This window comes from Salarias fasciatus, chromosome 9 (assembly GCF_902148845.1).
Source record: "Salarias fasciatus chromosome 9, fSalaFa1.1, whole genome shotgun sequence".
NCBI lineage: Eukaryota > Metazoa > Chordata > Actinopteri > Blenniiformes > Blenniidae > Salarias > Salarias fasciatus.
This window is the reverse complement of record NC_043753.1, coordinates 11,983,894-12,003,282: the sequence shown is the minus strand read 5'-3', so window position 1 is coordinate 12,003,282 and position 19,389 is coordinate 11,983,894. Positions and strand designations below refer to the sequence as shown.

Genomic DNA, 19,389 nt, shown 5'->3' with positions numbered 1-19,389 from the left:
CACAGTTTTTGTGTAGAAGATAGATAAAAGTTTAATGACATCGCTGCGTAAAAGACAAGAGACCAATTTCGGGGAATTTTCTCGAAAACAGCTTGCCGAAACACTTAGAAAAGTCATAACGCACTGCTTCCAAATTTCCTGCACGCTTTGATGTGCTTTTTTGCGGATGTGCTCTGAGCAGAGCGGGACTAGTTACACAGCAAATCAAAAATAAAAGCTCTGTCTGGGTTGCAGGACAGTAATATATGCCTCTTAAAGAGGCAGACGCATATAATAAAGTAAAACACATTATGTATGCTGGCACACACACAATCAGTCTGACTTACTATTGAATTTCATTAGTTGACTGTTTTTCTCCATCGAGAGTACTAAACAGGGACTGTGTCATTGGCTTCCGAGGCTGAATAGTTTGCGGGCCCAGCTGGTCACTCACAAGGGAGAGAATTAAAGGCTAAAAATGGAAGCAATTTTCTTCCAAGATTAGCCTGTGAGGAAACTCAGAAAGATGAGTTTAATGAAGCTTTATGTCTCTAAAATTGCCCATTCAGTAGTTTGCCGGTGGATTCTTTCTTAATTGTTATTTTGCGTGAAAGACTTAAGTTTTGATTAACATTCACGCTTGTAATTACAAGAGGGGGTAAAAAAAAAAAAAGCGAAAAAGGGAAGGGCCATAATACACTCCCTGCGTATTATGGCTGTGCAAAACAAGCCGGAGAAAATAGTTTGTAACTGTTATGCAGACAAAGAAAAGAAACATCTTCATCAGTAAGTTCTGTGTAGGTTTCACTGAAAACGCTCTTGCAGCAAAATCCAAGTCCTTGATGATTCTTTACTTAAGAGAGCCATCTGCTGGAGGACAGCCTATATGAAACTATGCTCTGATATCACAATCGTGTTGCATTTAGAGGTATTTCTAAGTTGAATTGCTCATCGTAAACTGACCTCAGGCACATGTAATTAATACTTTATGAAAATTCAAAACACGAACATCCTGTGCTTTTTGTAAAGACTGCGTATTCTTCCCCGACAGCCATCACTCTCACTGTTTGAATAACTTGCTTTATGTGCCTGGCAGTCTATTAGCAGCTCACAATACTCTCGACTGCTGGGCTTTCTAATAAAATGAGAATGAAGGATAGGCAGTTTGCAACAGATGGTGTGGAGGCAAACAGTAGCTTGAAGGTCAGTGTGATGGGAACATGCAACCTTAACGCTTTTCATGATGCATGTCATTCAGTGCATGTAAAAGGCAATGCCATTTGTCAGTGCACTGCTCCTTCAAGTCAGTAAGCCAGTGGGTGTTTATATGGTAAAATGATTAGTTATTTTAGTTGTGCAAAATAAGTTCTTTTGTGACATTTTAGTCGTGAAGCCTTGTGAAAATAATTAATCAGTCCCCAAATAATTTAAGATCTACAGGCAGAGATGTTGCTGATGCATGTGAAAATAAAAAGAAGCATCTTTTCAAGGTGATGATGACCCTCTCTAAGGAAGCCTCTGAAAGCCTGTTATCCAGCCAGCCTTATTGCATTGCCATCAGCTTCGCTGGCCCGTCAGCAGCATGGCGACTGTTTCCAACAACGGCTGGGGCGCTGATTCTCTCACTGCGGCCAGATTTGGCCAGGGTGTGGGCTTGGACTTCAATTTTCATTTAAAAGTGATTCCTTAATGTCTGACATTGATATTGAGAAAACGAAAGGCCTGCAGTATAAATACCTCAGGAAGAGCAACATAAACCTGATCGGTGTGAAAACATTCAAAAAGAACAAAACTTCAATCTGAAACACACCAGTATGTCTTATTTTTCTTCAGAGAAGAGTCGGAAACCCCTGATTAAATGGAGGTGCATTACTCCTAATGCTCACCTGAATAATCACATGAACAACAAAGAAACTGAAAAATCTGGGAAATGCATGAAAGACGACTTCAAAAAGAATTGTTCATGACAAATTAATTTCACGTCTGCATACTTTCTGCTAAATGAGGAAAACTAACTGATGAAAGAAGATTTAAAAGCTGCTATTACAAAGTCTCAATGTGTTGAAAATCATAGCACACGTCACAGATGCGCTTTTATTCATAACCTGTACTCAGCTTTTCCCACAATGCAATCAAACATACATATTTACAAGTGAATGGTAGAATAGATGAAACCAACCACTACTGGACACAGTGAACTCCAGAACTCTGTTGCTCGTGTGTTGATGAGAACCAGAAAGCTGGATCACATTGATTTTAAAGGCATTGCATTGGCTCCCCATGCCTTTAAGGATCGATTTCAAGGTTCTTTTAATGGCTTTTAAAAGTCTCAGTTGGTTTGCACCTTCTTATCTTACAGATTTAATTTCATCATGTGAACCCTTGTGTCCTCTAGCACCGGTCTTTTAATCATTCACCCCATTAATAAAAGAACCTGCAGTGAGGCTGCTTTCCAGCTTTATGAACCACATTTAAGGATCAGCGTGCTGGAGAACCCGAGGGCTGCAGAGAACGTTCATGTTTTTAATAAGGCTTTTAACTATAATAACTAATAATGTATATATGTGAGTCGTACATCAACAAAATACTTATGAACCACTTATAAATTTATCTTCTTACCTGTATGTAGCCTAAACACACACATGCAAATATAGTTTATCAAGATCCATATTTTGTGAGGAAGCATATTTGGGTATGTTAAACTAAATAAAAGAAAAGAATGCTGCTTTTTTCTGTGTTAGCTGTGAGCAAACAGCATGAGGGACACTGAAGGGATTATAGAAAGACCAGTATTATTAATTTTCAATTACATTTATGATTCACCGTCATTGCTGGAGCTTGTAAAGTCCCTGAAATCAATTCACTCATTAGCATTCTAGGAATACACCATCCAGAAACCATTTCTTCATATTCAAACATCAATGTTTTAACTATTGTGCACCACCTCCTCTTAAACTACACTCTTAGATTTCAAATCTTTTTTTCTTTTTAAGTTTCAACATTTGCTATTGATTGTACAGCTACTGTGTCATGAATTTTTCTCACTCTTAATTCTCTCACACATCTCAGAGATACCTTCAAATCAACAAGAAAATCCAATTACTAAAACTAGAAAAAACATTCGTACAATTTGTGGAGTCATAAATTTATTGAAAAATAGCTTACTATGGGTTTACAAAGTTTAACATGCCACAGATGAAGGTTGCAAAAACTGACATTACTTGAAATACATTCACCTTTCAATACATTTTATGACACGTTATTACTGTGAACTTGTCTGATATGCACAGCAGATGTGTATTCAGATCAGTAGGCTCGATGGAAATGCTCATTGACCCTGCAAACACTCACAGCGACGATTAAACTGATGAGGGTAAACTGCTGCTGTTCCTTCGTCCACACAAGCTGAATTTTCACCTGAGTGTCGGAGTCTTGATAGTGAATCTGGTAGTGCTCACCATCATAGTCATAGGACACATGGGTTTCCTGTGGCTCCATCAGCACTGGAGAGCAGATGCACTTGAAGGTTCTTCTGAATTCATCCAACAGAGTCACACTCATTATGCAGCAACTCTGTCCACAAAGCAAATATTAATCCATAATGATGTTATTATATGTTTGTTTTTGTTTTTTTCTTCTGTGCAGACAGAAAATACCTGTAGGGCGCCCTGCAGGGCCTCACATCGCCACGGCAGGAAGATGTTGCCTGACAGACGTGTGTGCTGGGACAAGTTAGTCCTACTGATAGCGGTAAACTGGATCCATCCGTCAGAGATCTCACCTGTAAAAGACAATAAAGTAACCCCTTAGAGTACAATTAACAACTTTTCACTGCCGGCTTATACATTACGTATAAGCTACTTTCAGAACAACATTTTAAAATATTAAATGCCTAATGCCATATTTATTGTACATATGTATGTAAATTTTTGCTAACTCAAAAGATGTATTTATTCCATTATGTGCAGTAAAATGCAGAGAAGCATATTCTTCTGACTATATTAAGATGATATTAAGGGTGCAGTAAAGCATTGTTTCCAAAGGCTGGTCTTTGGGGAGCGCCTGCGCTGGCTGTTTCAGATGGTTCTCTCTCTCAGCACACATGATTCAAATGAATGGCTCATCATTAAGCTCTGCAGAGGCCTGCTAACAATGTATTAATCTGAATCAGGGACACTGGAACAGGGAGACATTGAAAAAATGCAAAGGTGCAAATCTCTTAAGATTAGAACACGCTGCAGAAAAAGAAATGTATGAACAATATTAATGAAATGTATAATTATCAAGAATATGGTAAAATAAAAATGTTTGCAATGTACACAAATGTACACAATTCATAAAAAATGATTGGAAACTGCAAGTGTATTGGTGTATTAACTTTTCAAACGTATACGTGATCACAGACGTGTGGCAAGTTACAATGAAATGTTTTTTGTGCCTATGTGCAAATAAGCAAGATGCATGGCAGAGGGCAGACGTCAGGAGATACTTTTTCTTTATATCTCTTTCTGTGTTGGATTCAGAACAACACAAGCTTCAGAAACTAAACTATCTGTACCTTAGCAGACATCTGGATACTGGTAGACACTGTTGGAAAATGTTTTCAGTTTTTTTTTTTTTTTTAATAAGGACCCCATATACAATTCTGGAAATACTTCCTATTTCGTCACCTTCATTCACATTGTGACTGTGTAAATATGATGATAAATAAATTACTTCTGTGGCAGAAGAGCCGCGGACTGCTCCCGGACATGAGCTCGCATTTAGTGTTGTGGAGAATAATGTGGAGCTGGTAACCATGGAGACCGTATTCGGGATCTATATCATCAAAAGGAGCTTTGTCTGTTGGCTCCACATAGGGACTGGAAAAGAAAAAGCAGAAAAGTGAAAAATGAACTTGGACTACAGTTTGCAAATAGAGCATTAGGAGAAAAACATTTCATTAGGTTTATTAGTTTTGTGAGCTGCAATCCAAACTCATGGTACAGTAACTGGACTGTGTTGTCAAAGGCAGCCAGAAGAGGGAGCTATATCCACACCAAACCAGAGACCAAGTGTCCCAGCAGGACTGCAGATTAACACCTACTATGTTGGCATGGCACTGCTTCAGTTTAGTTTAGTTTTTTCCCATTCATGATCCGTGACAAACTATTAAAAAAACAACACGAATTTTGATTCTTCATCCATCAATCCTCTACACCACTTCATCCAACTGGAGCTGATCCCAGATGGCTGTGGGGAAAACGGGACACTCTGGACCACTCGCCAGTCCATCACAGAGAAAACACAGGGAGACAAATAGTTCCAATTACCCCAAATGCATGTTTTTTGACTGTCAGACAAAACTGGTGTAACCTAAAAACGAACAAACGTACACACAGGAAAGCAGAAGAAGGCCCTGAACCTGGATTCAAACATGGGATACTTTCAAGTGTAAACCACTGTATTACCCTTTGGAATCTTTAAATGTGTTATGGATAGAAAATAACTTACAAGAAAAACAGAGGGTTTCTGACCTCAGCCTGGTCACATTCTTCACCCATCGAGCAAGAGGCAGTTATGCTGAGGCATCAAATCTCAACACGTAGTGAATCACAGACGGGTCAAAGCAGGAGCAACAAATGGATCCTGTCAGTTATCACGTTCTTTCAGTTCCAGCCATGAACATCTGACGGGGACTCAGAGAAAACCTGTGCCACATGCGAGTAAGACGCACCTGTTCTACTGCTGCTTACCAATCATGGGATCCCTCAGTGCTTCTTTCCACCAACTTGTTTAAGTGGAGGGTGAACATGATGAAGGCGACGGAGGTCTCACCCTGCAACAAGAGTAATGCTTTCCCTGTAATTCCTTCTCCACATTTTGACATTAAAAGAGTATCCATCAAAGTCATTCAGCTGCTATGAGTAAACAATAATTACATCCCCTGACTGCCTGTGAGGTAATTACTTTCCAAACAGCGATGGCGATGCCCGGCTGCAGCAGCCTCAGCTCCACCAGACTGTCCTGGCCAATGACCTGTGCCCCTTTAGTAAGTGTCTGCATGTCTAACTCTGCCATGAGGGACCTCCGGCCGGGTCTGATAGAGCAAAGAAAGAAAGAAAACATTTGGTTTCCCTGACAAAAGAGGAGACTGAGACAACGGAAAAGGTGAAGATGGATGAGGGCTGTCTCTACGTCTTTAGGCTGGGGCAGTTGAGGGCTATCCTCCTGACGCCGTGGAGTTGAAGGGTCGAAAACTCCTGGTAGTTGGGCAAGGAGCCTCCTGCGCTCCAGCACAGTATCACTGCAGTCCGGAGAAACTTGGACCAGCTGAGCTCCAGAGTGTTCTGACGGCCTGCCCGATCGGTGACCGTCAGCTCCCAGGTGACATGCAGGTTTCTAGAGACAGAAAAGACAAGACGCAGAATTTGACTTACATGATTTTTGAGGTGTTTTTTCCACATGTAGGAATTAACAAGAGGTCTCCTTCACAAAGTAAATCAGGACACTTTATGTTTATGAAAAGCCTCATAAAGATATAAACGGTACTCCATAATAAAAATCTTACGATTTTATTATGTTAATATTTTAGGAAATTTGCTTGAATTCAGTTGAATTAGGAAAATAATGACTGTAATGGCTGTTACATTTGTCAGCAGCAGGAAGTAGTATATGGCTCCTTTTAAACCAGCCCCACAAATGAAATGATATGCAGCGGATGAAATGGAAACCAGCTGCTGTAATGAATCTCTTGATCCAATTCAGTCTAAACTGTGATTCAGGGCTGCCCCTACTGTGATGCAGCCGGTGTCTTGCTGAGGAACCATCCAATATCAATTAAGTGGGGGAACAAAGCCAAAAACTGGAGCAGCCCAAGAGGCCCGGGATGACCCAGGGGATTTTCGCGCAGCACTGTCTGTATGTGTGATGTCTTGTGAAATGATTATTACCAAGGTAAATCGCATGCTCCTCAGTGTCTCTAACAGACAAACCCCCGTGGGGAATTGTCTGAGTTTGTGAGAGGAAGGAGGAAACAGGAATGTGTGCATGTATGTGTGTGTGTGTGTGTGTGTTGTGGATGAGGGGTTGGGGGGCTAAGTAATTTATTTCAACAATTCAGACAGCCTCTGTAAAGAACACAATTATTTCTACTTCCCCTCTGTACCACAGCGACTGCCACAGAACTCAAAATTGAGTGCTGCACAGCCTCTAATCAGAGGTTATAAAAACACAGCAGAAACCACGGTGGAGGTGGTGAGGGAGCTCTCCCCTGTGTGCTGGCATCCCCCTGAGCAGACATCACGTTCAGACAAAGACCTCCTTCCTCACCTTTAATAAGAAAGTGTCATTAAGTGCAATATGAAAAACAAACCATACTTTGTTTTTCATTCCCCTGCAGCTTCGAACGGTCCCCCCTTCTCTTCGCTTGAACTTTCTAAACAGCGAAGGGGGAGATTTCAAAAGTTTTAGTGTTCGCTAACAAAGCGGCAGTACCTCCTAAAGCTGCCTCAAACAGATGGCAAAGACAGATCAAGACCGTTTTTTTTTTTTAATAGAAAATATGAGTAACACTTCTCTTTTCAGATGAAAAAGAAGATAAAACTAATTGATGCAATGCTTAACAGAGTACTAATATGCCTTTTTTTTTTATTTCTCTTCAGGACCTTAGAGGTTTGAATTTTAGAAAAGTCGGCAGACATTTGGACCTGTTGTTCACTTGCTACCCAAGCACCTGTTCAACCAAGTAACATAAACATTTAGAACAAACGTGGCTTACTTCTCCATCTACATTCATCTACCGCACCTTAGTCCTTGCTCGGTGTGGATGGGCAGCCCAGTGTAGCTGGTGACGGGCTGAGGAACTTTTTTCCACTTCTGTATGTCCAGGCTAGCTATCGTTTTGAAGTACAGGCTCCTCCAACAGGCCACGTCTTGATGCTTCACCTCCATCTTCACCGGCAGCTCAGGCATGTTTCTTCCATTTCTGTTCCGTCCAAACTCTGCCTCGTATATCTTCTTCCACAGGGCGCTGCAACGATGGGCATTAGAGAACAATAAATGTGTTGGAAAGTACTAACAATGAAACGCTGTTGTTAATAAGTGATAGAATGACATTCCAGAGGTCTGTTCGGCATTCGCAATACAAGTAAGTCAATTTATATTTATCCTTGGAAAAGTTTGAATGTGACTGCTATCTGAAGAACGAAAACTTTAAATACAACTTGATTTGTCAGCATATCAGAACGCTGATTCTGAAATTCAAAACAGTTTCAGACTGGAGAATTATCCTGTTTTCTTAGCCAGAAAACACTACTTATTTTTAGTAAATGAATGAAGACATCTAAAACACCCCATCTTACAAAAGCACACTGTACTCATTGATGGATGAGATTAAACAAACTTGCTTCTTTATCATACTGCATCTGTTGCATCTGACAAACTGTGGCTGTTACTTACTTATCGTTGGCAAGCTGATAGAAGAGCTTATTGATGTGGCTCATGCTGTAAAGTGCCGACACATCCAGGTATGACAGAATCTTAATCATTATCTCATGTGGAAGCCTATAGAAAGAATAAACAGGCATACAAGGGGGTGACACAGGTGTTTTCAGGCTTTGTGTTGTTCAGTTCTTAGTTCATGAGACAGGTTTTCAGCAAGCAACTTGGCAACCTTATTATAGAGTTCTAACAAGAAATAAATCTTAAGTGTTTTTTTTTTTAACGGAACAAAACAAAATACTAGTTAATTACAAGGAAGTTCTAGTTGAAACATAAACCTAAATCGCAATGAGAAATTATTATTTAAAAAAAAAAACATTTTTGTGGGCTGAAGATGTTGTTTATATCTGTTAATGAGACATATTGCAAATTCAGGTCTGCTTGCTGCTGTCCAGCCTGATGATGCCATTGCTGCCCAATTAATCTACTTGAGCAAGTAATATATTCAGCTTCCAACAACCTGCCTGGTCTATCGCTGACATCTCAAAAGGCAAATGAATAAATCATAGGTGTAGGTGTTTCAACAAGGTTAACGATACATATTTCACCTCAGACTGAGTTAATCTCATGCAGACTCGAACAACTGTGAACACACACACATGCTGTTTTCTAAGATACCTTCTGGTATTTGTACTGATGTTAATGATACAGTAGCTTCATTTTACTGCCAGTGTGAAACTTGTAATGAAAACATCAAGTCTGGAAACACTGGTTAATGCTCTCACCTCACAATGAGAATATTGTGGATCCAGATAACAGGCCGGTTTGCATGTTCTCCCTATGAGTAGTTAGGGTTTTATCTGGGTATTCCAGTTTCCTCCCACAGTTCAAAACACACATGTGAGGTTCATTTTGTGTGAATGTGAGTGTGTGTGGTTGCCTATCTCTCGTTGTCCTATGATGTACTGACAACCTGTCCAGGGTGTAACGTGCCTTCTCCCACAGTATGCTGGGATTGGTTCAAGAGCGCTGCGACCCTGACAAGATACAGACTTGTACGCATGAAAATGCAAGATGAATGAAATGCAGATGAATTAATCATTGGTCTTAAAGTGTGGGGAGGGTTTGCACTGAGGGTGCCAGACAGCTGCAGCAGGTGGAATCTGGTTTTTGCTGCATGATAAATTCCCATTCATTTATGATGATCTACTATGATAAAGGCAGAATAAGGGACGATTTAATTATTTTGATGAAAGGCACATTTTTTAGAACGGCATTTATTTCAAGTACAATGGAAACAAAAATCATGTTCAGAGCAAAACCACCGAATAAAGAAATATAGAGACAGACATGTGAAGCAGATTTTCATGTGAGTGAGCTGTTCCCCTGACATACTGGTGTTTACAGCCTCACTTCAAAACTAAAGGGGTCGCTAACTTTGTGGATGCAGTGTTCCAACCGCACTGGTTTTAACGGTTTCCTTGAACAGTCGGCCGGACTGAACACCATAGCGTTATATGTGAGAAAAATATAGATAATTATGAACTGTTACTGAGAAATTACCTTTCTATAAAGTTCTTCGTTGATGCTGGAGATGACTTGTTGGCTCTTTTGGACGACCCTCCTTTGGAAAACACCGTTTTCGACGCTGTTGCCATGGTTCATCGGTGTTTCGGATGAAGTGGTTTTCCTGCTAACTGGTGGCCGACTTCCTGTTGCGGCCCTTGTTTTTACCAGTAGCAACCAGGGACGCTACAGGGATGTTGCCATGGTTCACCGGTGTTTCGGATCAAGTGGTTTTCCAGCTAACTGGTGACCGACTTCCTGAAGCGTCCTTCGTTGTTACCAGTAGCAACCAGGGACTCTACAGGAAGTCGGTCACCAGTTAGCAGGAAAACCACTTAATCTGAATCACCGGTCCGTCTGGAAGTCATCAAGACAACTCTCAGGGTGTAAATATTATTATAAAGGTCACATACACAGCGTTTCTTCTTGTTATTCCACGTTAAAATGGTGGAAGATGCATTGAATAATGAGCGTGACCTGTTCGTGACAAAAACATATGCAAATAAAATACTATATGAAAAGTTCAGTGAAGTCAAACTGGTCTGCAATTTAATGTCAGCCAATATTCATTTCTTTCCAGACGTTCCAACTTAGTACACGTAATACAGTATTTCCCTGAAGTAAAACACTCCTGAGTTTATATTTCTCCTAAAGAAAGCTGAGTGGTCTGAATAGAGATCTCCTTATTAAAGAACATCTTAGGATTACTAAAGCAAACATATTATTCTACTAAAGTACAAAAGAATAGCTGCAGACACACTTTTATAAAGGGACTTATTCCAGCATATGACAGACCCTGAATGCCGATTTTCATATAAAAGAAAAAAGTAGCCCTTCAAAAGCCATTCATGTTCTTTGAGATGATTACTTTATACATTTCCATTATATAAGACTATTTCTATGGTAGGTGTTGCCTCTCTGAAATTGCTTCTTTGCCAGTCTTCTCTTGTTCAATGTGAAAAAAATGTCTCAACTAGTTTCTCCCATAGATATAACATTCACCCTTGTTTTTTGATCAAGTTTTTTTATGTTTCTTCTTTGTAGTTACCTCTTTAAATGTTTTTAACTGGCAATGTTTCACATGAATTCACTGAAGTCAAAGTTAGGTACATATAAATGAACCATAACCCTAACAAATTAATTTAAAAAAGTAACTTATTTTAATTGATGTCAGATATTTGTCAGCTACTTCACAAAAGAAGAATAACTTAATTAAATCAAATTAACTTACATGAAAACTAAGGTGATTCGGTCCAAATCACATATCTTTTTCAGTCATCAGACCATACTGATAGTTATCCACATGGAGGGTGAGCCACTGGTGGTTATTGCTGGATGGGCTGGGTAGAATGTTGAGTTAGACCAGTTTGAGAGTAAGAGGATTATCACTAACTCCTTGGCCCTGAGGGCAACCAATCCCATCACAACACTATCGTTTATCCAAGAGGGACAGAAACCCAACCCAACCATCCCCATACCAAAGAGGCTGGACAGCTTGCCATGGCCCAAGATTGGAAGATGCTGGTCGATACCAGCCAGCAACTGATCTCTCCACCTGAGGTTGCAGCCACCACCCTTAGGCCAGACGTGGGATTCTGGTCCCCTCCAGTGGAGTCTGTTTACATTATAGAGCTTACAGTCCCATGATAACAAAAAAGTGCACTACCCCAGAACTGGCAGCCGACGCTCAACAAAGTGAGTGGAATGTGAAAGTTTATCCGGTTAAAGTGGGATGAAGAGGATTTGTGGCTTTTTCTATCATCATGCTGCCGAAAGAACATGGAACCTATGGACAGGCGCTACGACAGACAATTAAATCAGTCTCTGAAGCAGCTGAAAGAAGTTGCCAGTAGATATGGATCAAGCAGAAAGATGAACCAGACCCTTTGACATCAATATTATGAGGATGCACACTGCAGCATGAACACCAGCTAACAAGTGGAAAGGCGAATCAACATCAGAGCATCATGGAGGAGGATAAATATTCGACCACAATGGGAAAACGGGAGGTGAAGCTAACAGTCAGAGGTATGGAGAACACATTACAAAGGAAAATAGGTTTAAGGAGAGCTAAACTCAGCCAACTCACAGCAAAAAAGAATGAGGTGTATCTTTTAATGGATGATGATAGCAATTTGGAGGTGGTCAAGACCATAAACTAAACAGAACAGCATAGTCCAAAGCCTTCATGCTGGGACAATATTCCATTTTGTTCTACATTCAAATAAATGTGTGAGAGTCTGGACATAGAGTGGAGAGACTCAAACACAAATTCACGAAGATGTCCACAGTGCTTATCGTGGGTGACATGTCATGATGGTCTGTTGCGTTCTGTTCTGCACAGGTCCCTCTTGCAAATGAGACCCTGGGTCTCAATGGGATAACCTGTATAAACAAAGGTTAAAAAATAAAAAATAAAAAAATCCAAAGTCAAAGCAGTATACCGGGAGGTGTCAGAAGTCATCATGCTTTTGTTGGCTACATAGGAATACATTTAAAGTTTCAATAAGAAACTTCTTTTTAGTTGACATTATGAAATGTATGAATATTTTGATGTACCTGTTCTCTCCTTGGGCCAAAAGTTCTTTTTATCAAGATGAAGAATAAGGACTTTAAATATTTCAGGCTGCTCTCAAATCATGTGCCCATCAAAAAGTTCAAATATAGCATTTACCCTGCTCTGAATATAAAATTTTTGGTTTACGTTGTAGGAAAGTGCTTTTGTCACACACATCCACTGTCTCACACACAAACACAGAATATCCCTTACTGTATTTTTCAGCAGGCACAGTACAAGCTGATGTAAGCTTTCTCTGAGTTACCTATAAAACTCCTCATAGTGCTAGTTATCCTCTAGAAACAGACTAGATTGTTGCTATTTTCCTCTCCACACATGCGAAGATAGAGGTCATATCTCTCTCTCTCTCTCTCTCTCTCTCTCTCTCTCTCTCTCTCTCTCTCTCTCTCTCTCTCTCTCTCTCTCTCTCTCCCTCCCTCCTAAGCACATCTCATGAAACAAATTCCACAATTGAAGCACTTTGAGAGTATGACCCCATTTCTAATAGGAAGACATACTCATTTCAAGCTGCACACAGATGGATGGGCAGACAGATGGACAGAAAAATAAATTATTTCAAACCGGATATTTTAGCCCTGATGAAACATATGATGATGTGACCACAGTGGATGTCATTTGATCACATTCATTACACGCACAATATTAGACGCAGAGCTGCCACGTGTCTGCAGGTGCATTGAAATTGTGTCACAGAAAGGAATCTTCACTGGATCAAAATCAAAACCAAATCACGAGAGGACTTATGCATATGCATAATTTAGATAGAAAATCTACAAAAAAAAAAAAAAAAAATTGCACAGACTGAGGAAAAGTCCTTGGCTTTGCAAAAGCAGATGGCCTGCTTTAAGACCATACCATAATCGACCTCCCCATTTCTGGAAGCCAGTAGGCTCTGCTGACTGTCAGGGAAAATAATCATAACGCTGTTGTCAGTCCAGCTGATCAGCTTGGCTGATGGAAGTGAAGTCCCTTTCAGGGCAACAGCAGCCCGTGGTATGGTAATGCCGTGTAGGCCACATCCCTTTTCCTTGCATGTCCCTCGTACTTGACATTTGATTTTTTTTTTTCTTCAGTAGCTATGTGTCCTTCTGAGAGCCGGAGGACAGTTGTGGCTCTCGGATACCTGATGTCACTCTTCCGCTTGGTTTGTCAGTCAGCTCTGACAGTGCAATGTGTGTCAAATGGGACTGAGAACGAAGGCCAGGATTAACTATGATAAAGTCTAAAATAATGGCTTTCCTTCTGAGTGGTTGAGTTTTCACATATGGAAGAATCAGGCAGATATTTTCCAAGTCACAGATTCTATTTTCCAGTCAGATTTTTAGAATTTGAATCACTGTGACGCTTCAGATTTGTTTTGTCCAGTTATGTAAGGTATCGCTCACAAGTCAATCCCAAATCCCACTGTGAATGAGTAGAAAGGAATAGACATTTTCTCTCACAATTTACTTGAGTGGATAGAGCTGAGGATAATCTCCAGAGTACATCCCTATGCCCAAGTGAATGACATGAATATCGTAACCCAACGGCATATTTTAAGGTAGGAAAATGACAGCTCATTAAAGGGCTTATGTGAGGGTCCACCTCTTGTGACACCCACTCTCAAACCATTCAGAGATGTGAAGCACTGATAGGGACCCTCTACACCGCTCTTCATGTGATGCCGACATGTCGGGATTTGAAAGAAAGGGATAAGTGTGGGAAGGAGAGGTGCAGGTCACTCTTACTTTAGTGAGCCATTTTATTAAGTGCCACCTGCTTCCAATAAAGTTCTGATGTTCTTCTTTGATTTGTGACATGAATGTGAAATGATTTTAAGACGTATCAGTGCGCACCCATTAATGAAACACAGGTTTATTATCTGAAAAATGTTCATGATTTGATTTTTCTTCCTTTTGATGACAAGCTTGAACTCGTTCTGCACAATCGATATCCGCCACTGGATGGCGCACAAGTATCTGTTTTGGACTCACCAAATTGCTCGTTTAAGTCGGAAATTAGTTACATATGCATGCATGCTGAATGTACCATACAACAGCAAGGTTATTCGTTACAGCCCCCTTCATTTTTACATTAATCAGCGCGAGACATGAGAAAACCCACTGCATATAAATGACAGTCACTCAGAGCAAGTGATCTTTGCTTTCCTCTGGGGCCCCTGAGCTCAGAGCATTGGACTGATTGATATGTAAACAAACCCATTAGTTCACGCATGTGCCCCTAATTGCGGAATACTTCTGAGGAGTCTTGTTGCAGTGGCTACACACAAAGAATGGGCGTGAGTTGTCCCTCGAAAGGCAGCGCAGAGACTCGTGCGTTTTTTGCACCAGCGATGTGAGCGCTCAGTTCACAGTCTGGAAGAGACAGTGAGCACACCAGCGGCATGGATAACACAGGTAGGTCGTACTTTGCTTCTATTCCTACAAAGGCATTCCTAAAAGTGATTATTTTTATCGACTAAGACAAGGATAGACAACGATCACTCTTTTTGGGCATATTAATTTGGTGCAAAGTACTGCGCAGCATACTTCTGTCTCTGAACACGAAGTAAAACCAGTAATAGTTTGATGAAAGGCGTACAGTAAGAAAAGCTTCCATTTTAATGGAATGATTTTCTATTTTTAGTGTTTGCTGATAGCGGCTGTATCTTCTTTTACGCACGACAGCCGTTTTACGCGCGCAGTTTATGAGAAGTTGAACGACTAAATCTGTATGAGATTACAATGTTTCTACTGCCTCACATAACAAGGAAACATATTTTTCTTGTCTTGTATCATCAGGATTTCTTGCGACAGTTATCTGAATACTCTCCCAAAATCAACTAAGACGCACAGGAGGGAGGGGAGTCTCAGCCGGAGAGAGTCTGAGTGCGTCTGTGTGTCAGAGGGTGTTTCAGAGAGTGAGGGAGCATCACACCACAGAGGAAGAGAGAGGGGAAGAGAGAAGGGACCAAGTTTGGACCAGGTGATCGAGAACCAACAAACCTCCAAGGGGCTGCTGCCGGGTTTTATCATTGTATACGGGATCAGCGATCCAACCATGGTGCCAGCGCGCTACCCAGGACGCTGTGCCATCCTGGCACTGGCCCTCCTCTTGGGATGCGGTGTGGCTCTCTGCCTCGGCCAGAACGATACAGAGCCCATCGTGCTCGAAGGAAAGTGTCTTGTGGTGTGCGACTCGAACCCTTCTTCGGATGGAGCGGTCACTTCCTCACTTGGCATTTCAGTCCGCTCCGCTGGGGCAAAAGTGGCTTTCTCTGCCGTGCGCGGAACCAACCACGAACCATCAGAGATGAGCAACACGTCAATGACCATCTACTTTGACCAGGTCAGATATGCTCTGAATTTACCCCTTACAGTCCGATAAAATAGGCGTGATCTAACATATAAACTGTGGGCTTGTTCAACTGGCCGTGAATGTACACAGCTCATAACTTAATATCATGTTTCAGTGATTATCTATCACTGATAACGCTCTGTTATAACGGACAGTCTTTTTTCCAAACCAAAAGAAGACTGTTGTTTTTTTTTCCCCTTTGAAAAATGCACAACTGCTGCTGTGCGTAATTGGCTGATTTGGAGACGCGCCACCAAAGCAAATGATCTTTCATGTAGGCTCATTTACCACGTATGCGTCTTAGGCCTGTGTCGTATTTACATGTACACTGTGCAGCTTTGATGTTCCAGGGAGTTTTCACGGCTGAGGTCTTTGGACAGCGGCCTGCTATACGCATAAATTAGGAACTATCCCAAACTGCGAATGAAGCGCATCCTAAAACGCATGGCACACTGGAATAATGCTTTCTGCTACGCCTCTCTGCAGTCACTACATGTACATCAGACACAAGCGATATGTCACATCAGTAACAGATGATTTGTTGAGGGGCGCAAAAATCAAGCACTGTCTGATTCTGCTTCCTTTCTGGTCACAGGTTTTAGTCAACATCGGCAACCATTTCGATCTCAAAGCGAGTGTTTTCCAGGCTCCAAGAAGGGGGATCTATAGCTTCAGCTTTCACGTGGTGAAGGTGTACAACAGACAAACCATACAGGTGAGCGTTTCGGAAATAAACGGTCTGCAATCAATCAGTTTTTAACGGATGTTAATTGCGTGCGTCAACTTGAGCATGACTCTACTCCAAACTGTTTCATTTTTTTTATATTTTACTCTTTCGTGCAGGTGAACCTGATGCAGAATGATTATCCGGTTATATCAGCCTTCGCCGGTGACCAGGACGTTACAAGAGAGGCTGCCAGTAACGGAGTTTTGCTGATGGTTGAACGGGACGACCGGGTCTATCTGAAGCTGGAACGGGGAACCCTCATGGGCGGATGGAAATACTCCACCTTCTCGGGCTTTCTAGTCTTTCCTCTATAATCTAATCTGCGATGGGCCGACGTCGCACGAGACTCTTCTTTAGGTTGAAGAACAAAAACAACAACGACAAAAAACGAAAAACAAAAAAACATGCCATTTATTTTTAACTTAAATAACTGTCAGCCAAGGAAGCCGACGAATATCTGTATACCTACACTCGTCCACTATCTAGTCAAATATGAACGTTTCCTTGGAGTTTCAAATATCCAAACCCATCAGTCAACTTTAACGCAATGGATGATTAAACGTATCGATCGGCCAGTGGCGTGATCTTGGCGGGTCCGTGGATTTTTTCCTCGCTGGGAAAACAAACTTGGTCGACGGACGAGCGGGTGCACCTTGGAAAAATGGACAAGGGAGAAGACAAGAAATGGATGAACTGATGTCCTGGACAGGCCGAGTGTGTTATGCTCTATTTTATGTTTGTATAGCCTTAAAGAATATACGGTTTCCGTCCAAGTGAAGTATATGGAATTAAGGACAACCACAGAAGAAGTGCTTTCACGCCCAAGGCATTTTTTGCACGAATGGAAGTTTTTTCCTTTATGTTTTGTGCTGTCAATGGTGTTGCGTTTGGATGCTGAACATATTGAAAATAAGCCAAATGTAGGCCGCCGACGAGTTTATTAAAAGAGAGAAAAGAAAAAAAAAGGCGACATATTTCAGCCACCAGAGACAACTTAGAGCCCTTTTATTAAAAGAAAAGATAATTATATAATTTATAAAGTACATATTCACATTATTGTGTGTTCTACATTTCGGAATCTGCGTAGCTTTGACTGATTTAATGTTCAGTGACGTTGCTCACCAAATGTACATTGTGGAAATAATAGAAGAATCCCTATATGTCCCGCTTAATAAAAGATATTGTATTGTATAGGCTAAGCGCATTTATCAGTTTTCATTCACAATACTTTACACTGAAAGTGGTAAGAATGGAGATTTAAAAAAAAAGGAAAAAGTTTGTGCATTCAGTCAAAGTCCAAGGCCTCAGGAGGATACAGACGTGAACAGTCGCTGTCCGTGGTGCTGAAGCGCAGCAATGGCTTTCTCACTGATGCGCGCAACAGCCTCTCTTTCCAGTCACGATAATCAGAAAGAACTGGAATGCTTTTTTTTTTTTTAAGTAGAGAGAAAAAAAAAAGGAATCTACTTTATTTATTAATTCCTAACATCCTGGAACCCGTTTGTCATTTTTGCGGATTAGAAACTCTTGCCAGAACCGAAGTGATGTAGCGCTGACCGGAGCAAGCCTCCCTGATCAGGTTACAGCAAAGCGCCGCTGTGCGTCGGAGAGCTTTTCTGCACGGCTCAACGCTTTCACTGAGAGGGAAGCAAACCTCACACCAAATACACGTATCCATATTTCATTAGGAGACAAATCTAAATAATCCGTGGTGTGGTGTACATCAACAAGCGTTTAGTTTCCGTTTTAAATCCCCTAATTGGATGGTATCTTGCTTGAAAATCAAAGTCTTTAATATTTCAGCCCACCCACGTCTCTATCTCTCCCTCTCTCTCTCTCTCGCTCTCTCTCTCTCTCTCTCTCGCTCTCTCTCTCTCTCTCGCATATATGCACACTCTAGCGCTGCGCACACGCGCGTGCATACACACGCCCCCTCCCCTCGCAGTCCACGTAGTTTCAAGCTACACCTGAGTCAAGATTGCTCAGGTTAACGTGACCAATCAAAATCAGCAAGAGCTGTGCTGTATTCTTTACATGAATGATGATGATGATGATGATGATGATGGTGTGCGTTTCATGTGATCATGTGAGCTGCAACTTTTAATTTGGTGTAAGGATGCTGTTCCTGGCAAAACCTGAGCAGCTGGGTGCTCAGGGGTTTGCTCAGTGACTGACAGAATTGACCCATAACCTGCAGTTACAAACTCACTTTAATATCCACCACATAAAATATAATTATTTTTAAATTTCTCTAATCAAATGCGCCTGAGAAAGAAAAGAAAAACTGCATGCTATCCCTTGGGAGGACTTAGTGCAATTTACCAGTAATAATATATTCAAACAAGCACATTTTTTATATTTTAATTCATGCATCTGAAGAGGGGAAAAAAGCTATCTTTGGATAGCATATTTCAAAGAGGACAAGATACACTCAGTGTTTTGTGTTGTACTGCAAATGATGTGAACTCAGGTGTAAGCCTCTATCCTTCATTGATTTCCCTGGTTTAGTCTGTGCCAGTCGCAAGCAAGTCAGAGCTCTCAAAGCAAGAGAGTTTCAGGAAAACTGAGATGTGAACTGAGCAAAAGCAAAAGTGCTGCTGTTCAATATGAGAACGGTGTCCCTACTGTTTTGAACAATCTCACAAGTTGAAGCTGGCCAAAAGTTTTTAATTTTGCAGGTCAAGATAAATGATCTCTCTGATGTGAGTCTGTTGGGTCTGTTAACTTTTTCAGCTTTGTTTGTGAGAATTTGACATTTTTAGTGCTGTGGGCCACTGTTGTA

The 19,389-nt window shown here is 41.1% G+C and overlaps 2 protein-coding genes across 2 annotated transcripts; one reads left to right on the top strand and one right to left on the bottom strand.

The window, feature by feature from the left end:
- Window positions 1-3,285: 3,285 nt before the first annotated feature.
- On the bottom strand, window positions 3,286-10,058 carry fbxo15 (F-box protein 15). Its single transcript, XM_030100075.1, has 9 exons — window positions 9,964-10,058; window positions 8,419-8,523; window positions 7,766-7,990; window positions 6,157-6,360; window positions 5,929-6,058; window positions 5,715-5,797; window positions 4,696-4,841; window positions 3,636-3,760; window positions 3,286-3,552 (listed from the first exon to the last, which is right to left on the bottom strand). Exons 1-9 carry the CDS (start codon window positions 10,056-10,058, stop codon window positions 3,286-3,288), a joined length of 1,380 nt encoding a protein of 459 aa, XP_029955935.1.
- A 4,558-nt stretch (window positions 10,059-14,616) lies between these two features.
- Window positions 14,617-17,553, top strand: cbln2b (cerebellin 2b precursor). Its single transcript, XM_030099842.1, has 4 exons — window positions 14,617-14,940; window positions 15,325-15,871; window positions 16,476-16,595; window positions 16,724-17,553. The coding sequence occupies exons 2-4, from the start codon at window positions 15,584-15,586 to the stop codon at window positions 16,919-16,921; spliced, it is 606 nt and encodes a 201-aa protein (XP_029955702.1). The 5' UTR covers window positions 14,617-14,940; window positions 15,325-15,583; the 3' UTR covers window positions 16,922-17,553.
- Window positions 17,554-19,389: the final 1,836 nt, after the last annotated feature.

Bases quoted from the DNA above. Each gene is read 5' to 3' on its own strand.
- fbxo15 (XM_030100075.1), bottom strand. From the start codon at position 10,058: ATGGCAACAGCGTCGAAAACGGTGTTTTCCAAAGGAGGGTCGTCCAAA. The intron at 8,524-9,963 runs GTAATTTCTCAG...TTCTTTCTATAG, and splicing joins ACGAAGAACTTTATAGAAAG to GCTTCCACATGAGATAATGA. The intron at 3,761-4,695 runs GTAATTTATTTA...TGTCTTTTACAG, and splicing joins GCGGCTCTTCTGCCACAGAA to GTGAGATCTCTGACGGATGG.
- cbln2b (XM_030099842.1), top strand. From the start codon at position 15,584: ATGGTGCCAGCGCGCTACCCAGGACGCTGTGCCATCCTGGCACTGGCC. The intron at 15,872-16,475 runs GTCAGATATGCT...TTCTGGTCACAG, and splicing joins TGACCATCTACTTTGACCAG to GTTTTAGTCAACATCGGCAA. The intron at 16,596-16,723 runs GTGAGCGTTTCG...TCTTTCGTGCAG, and splicing joins ACAACAGACAAACCATACAG to GTGAACCTGATGCAGAATGA.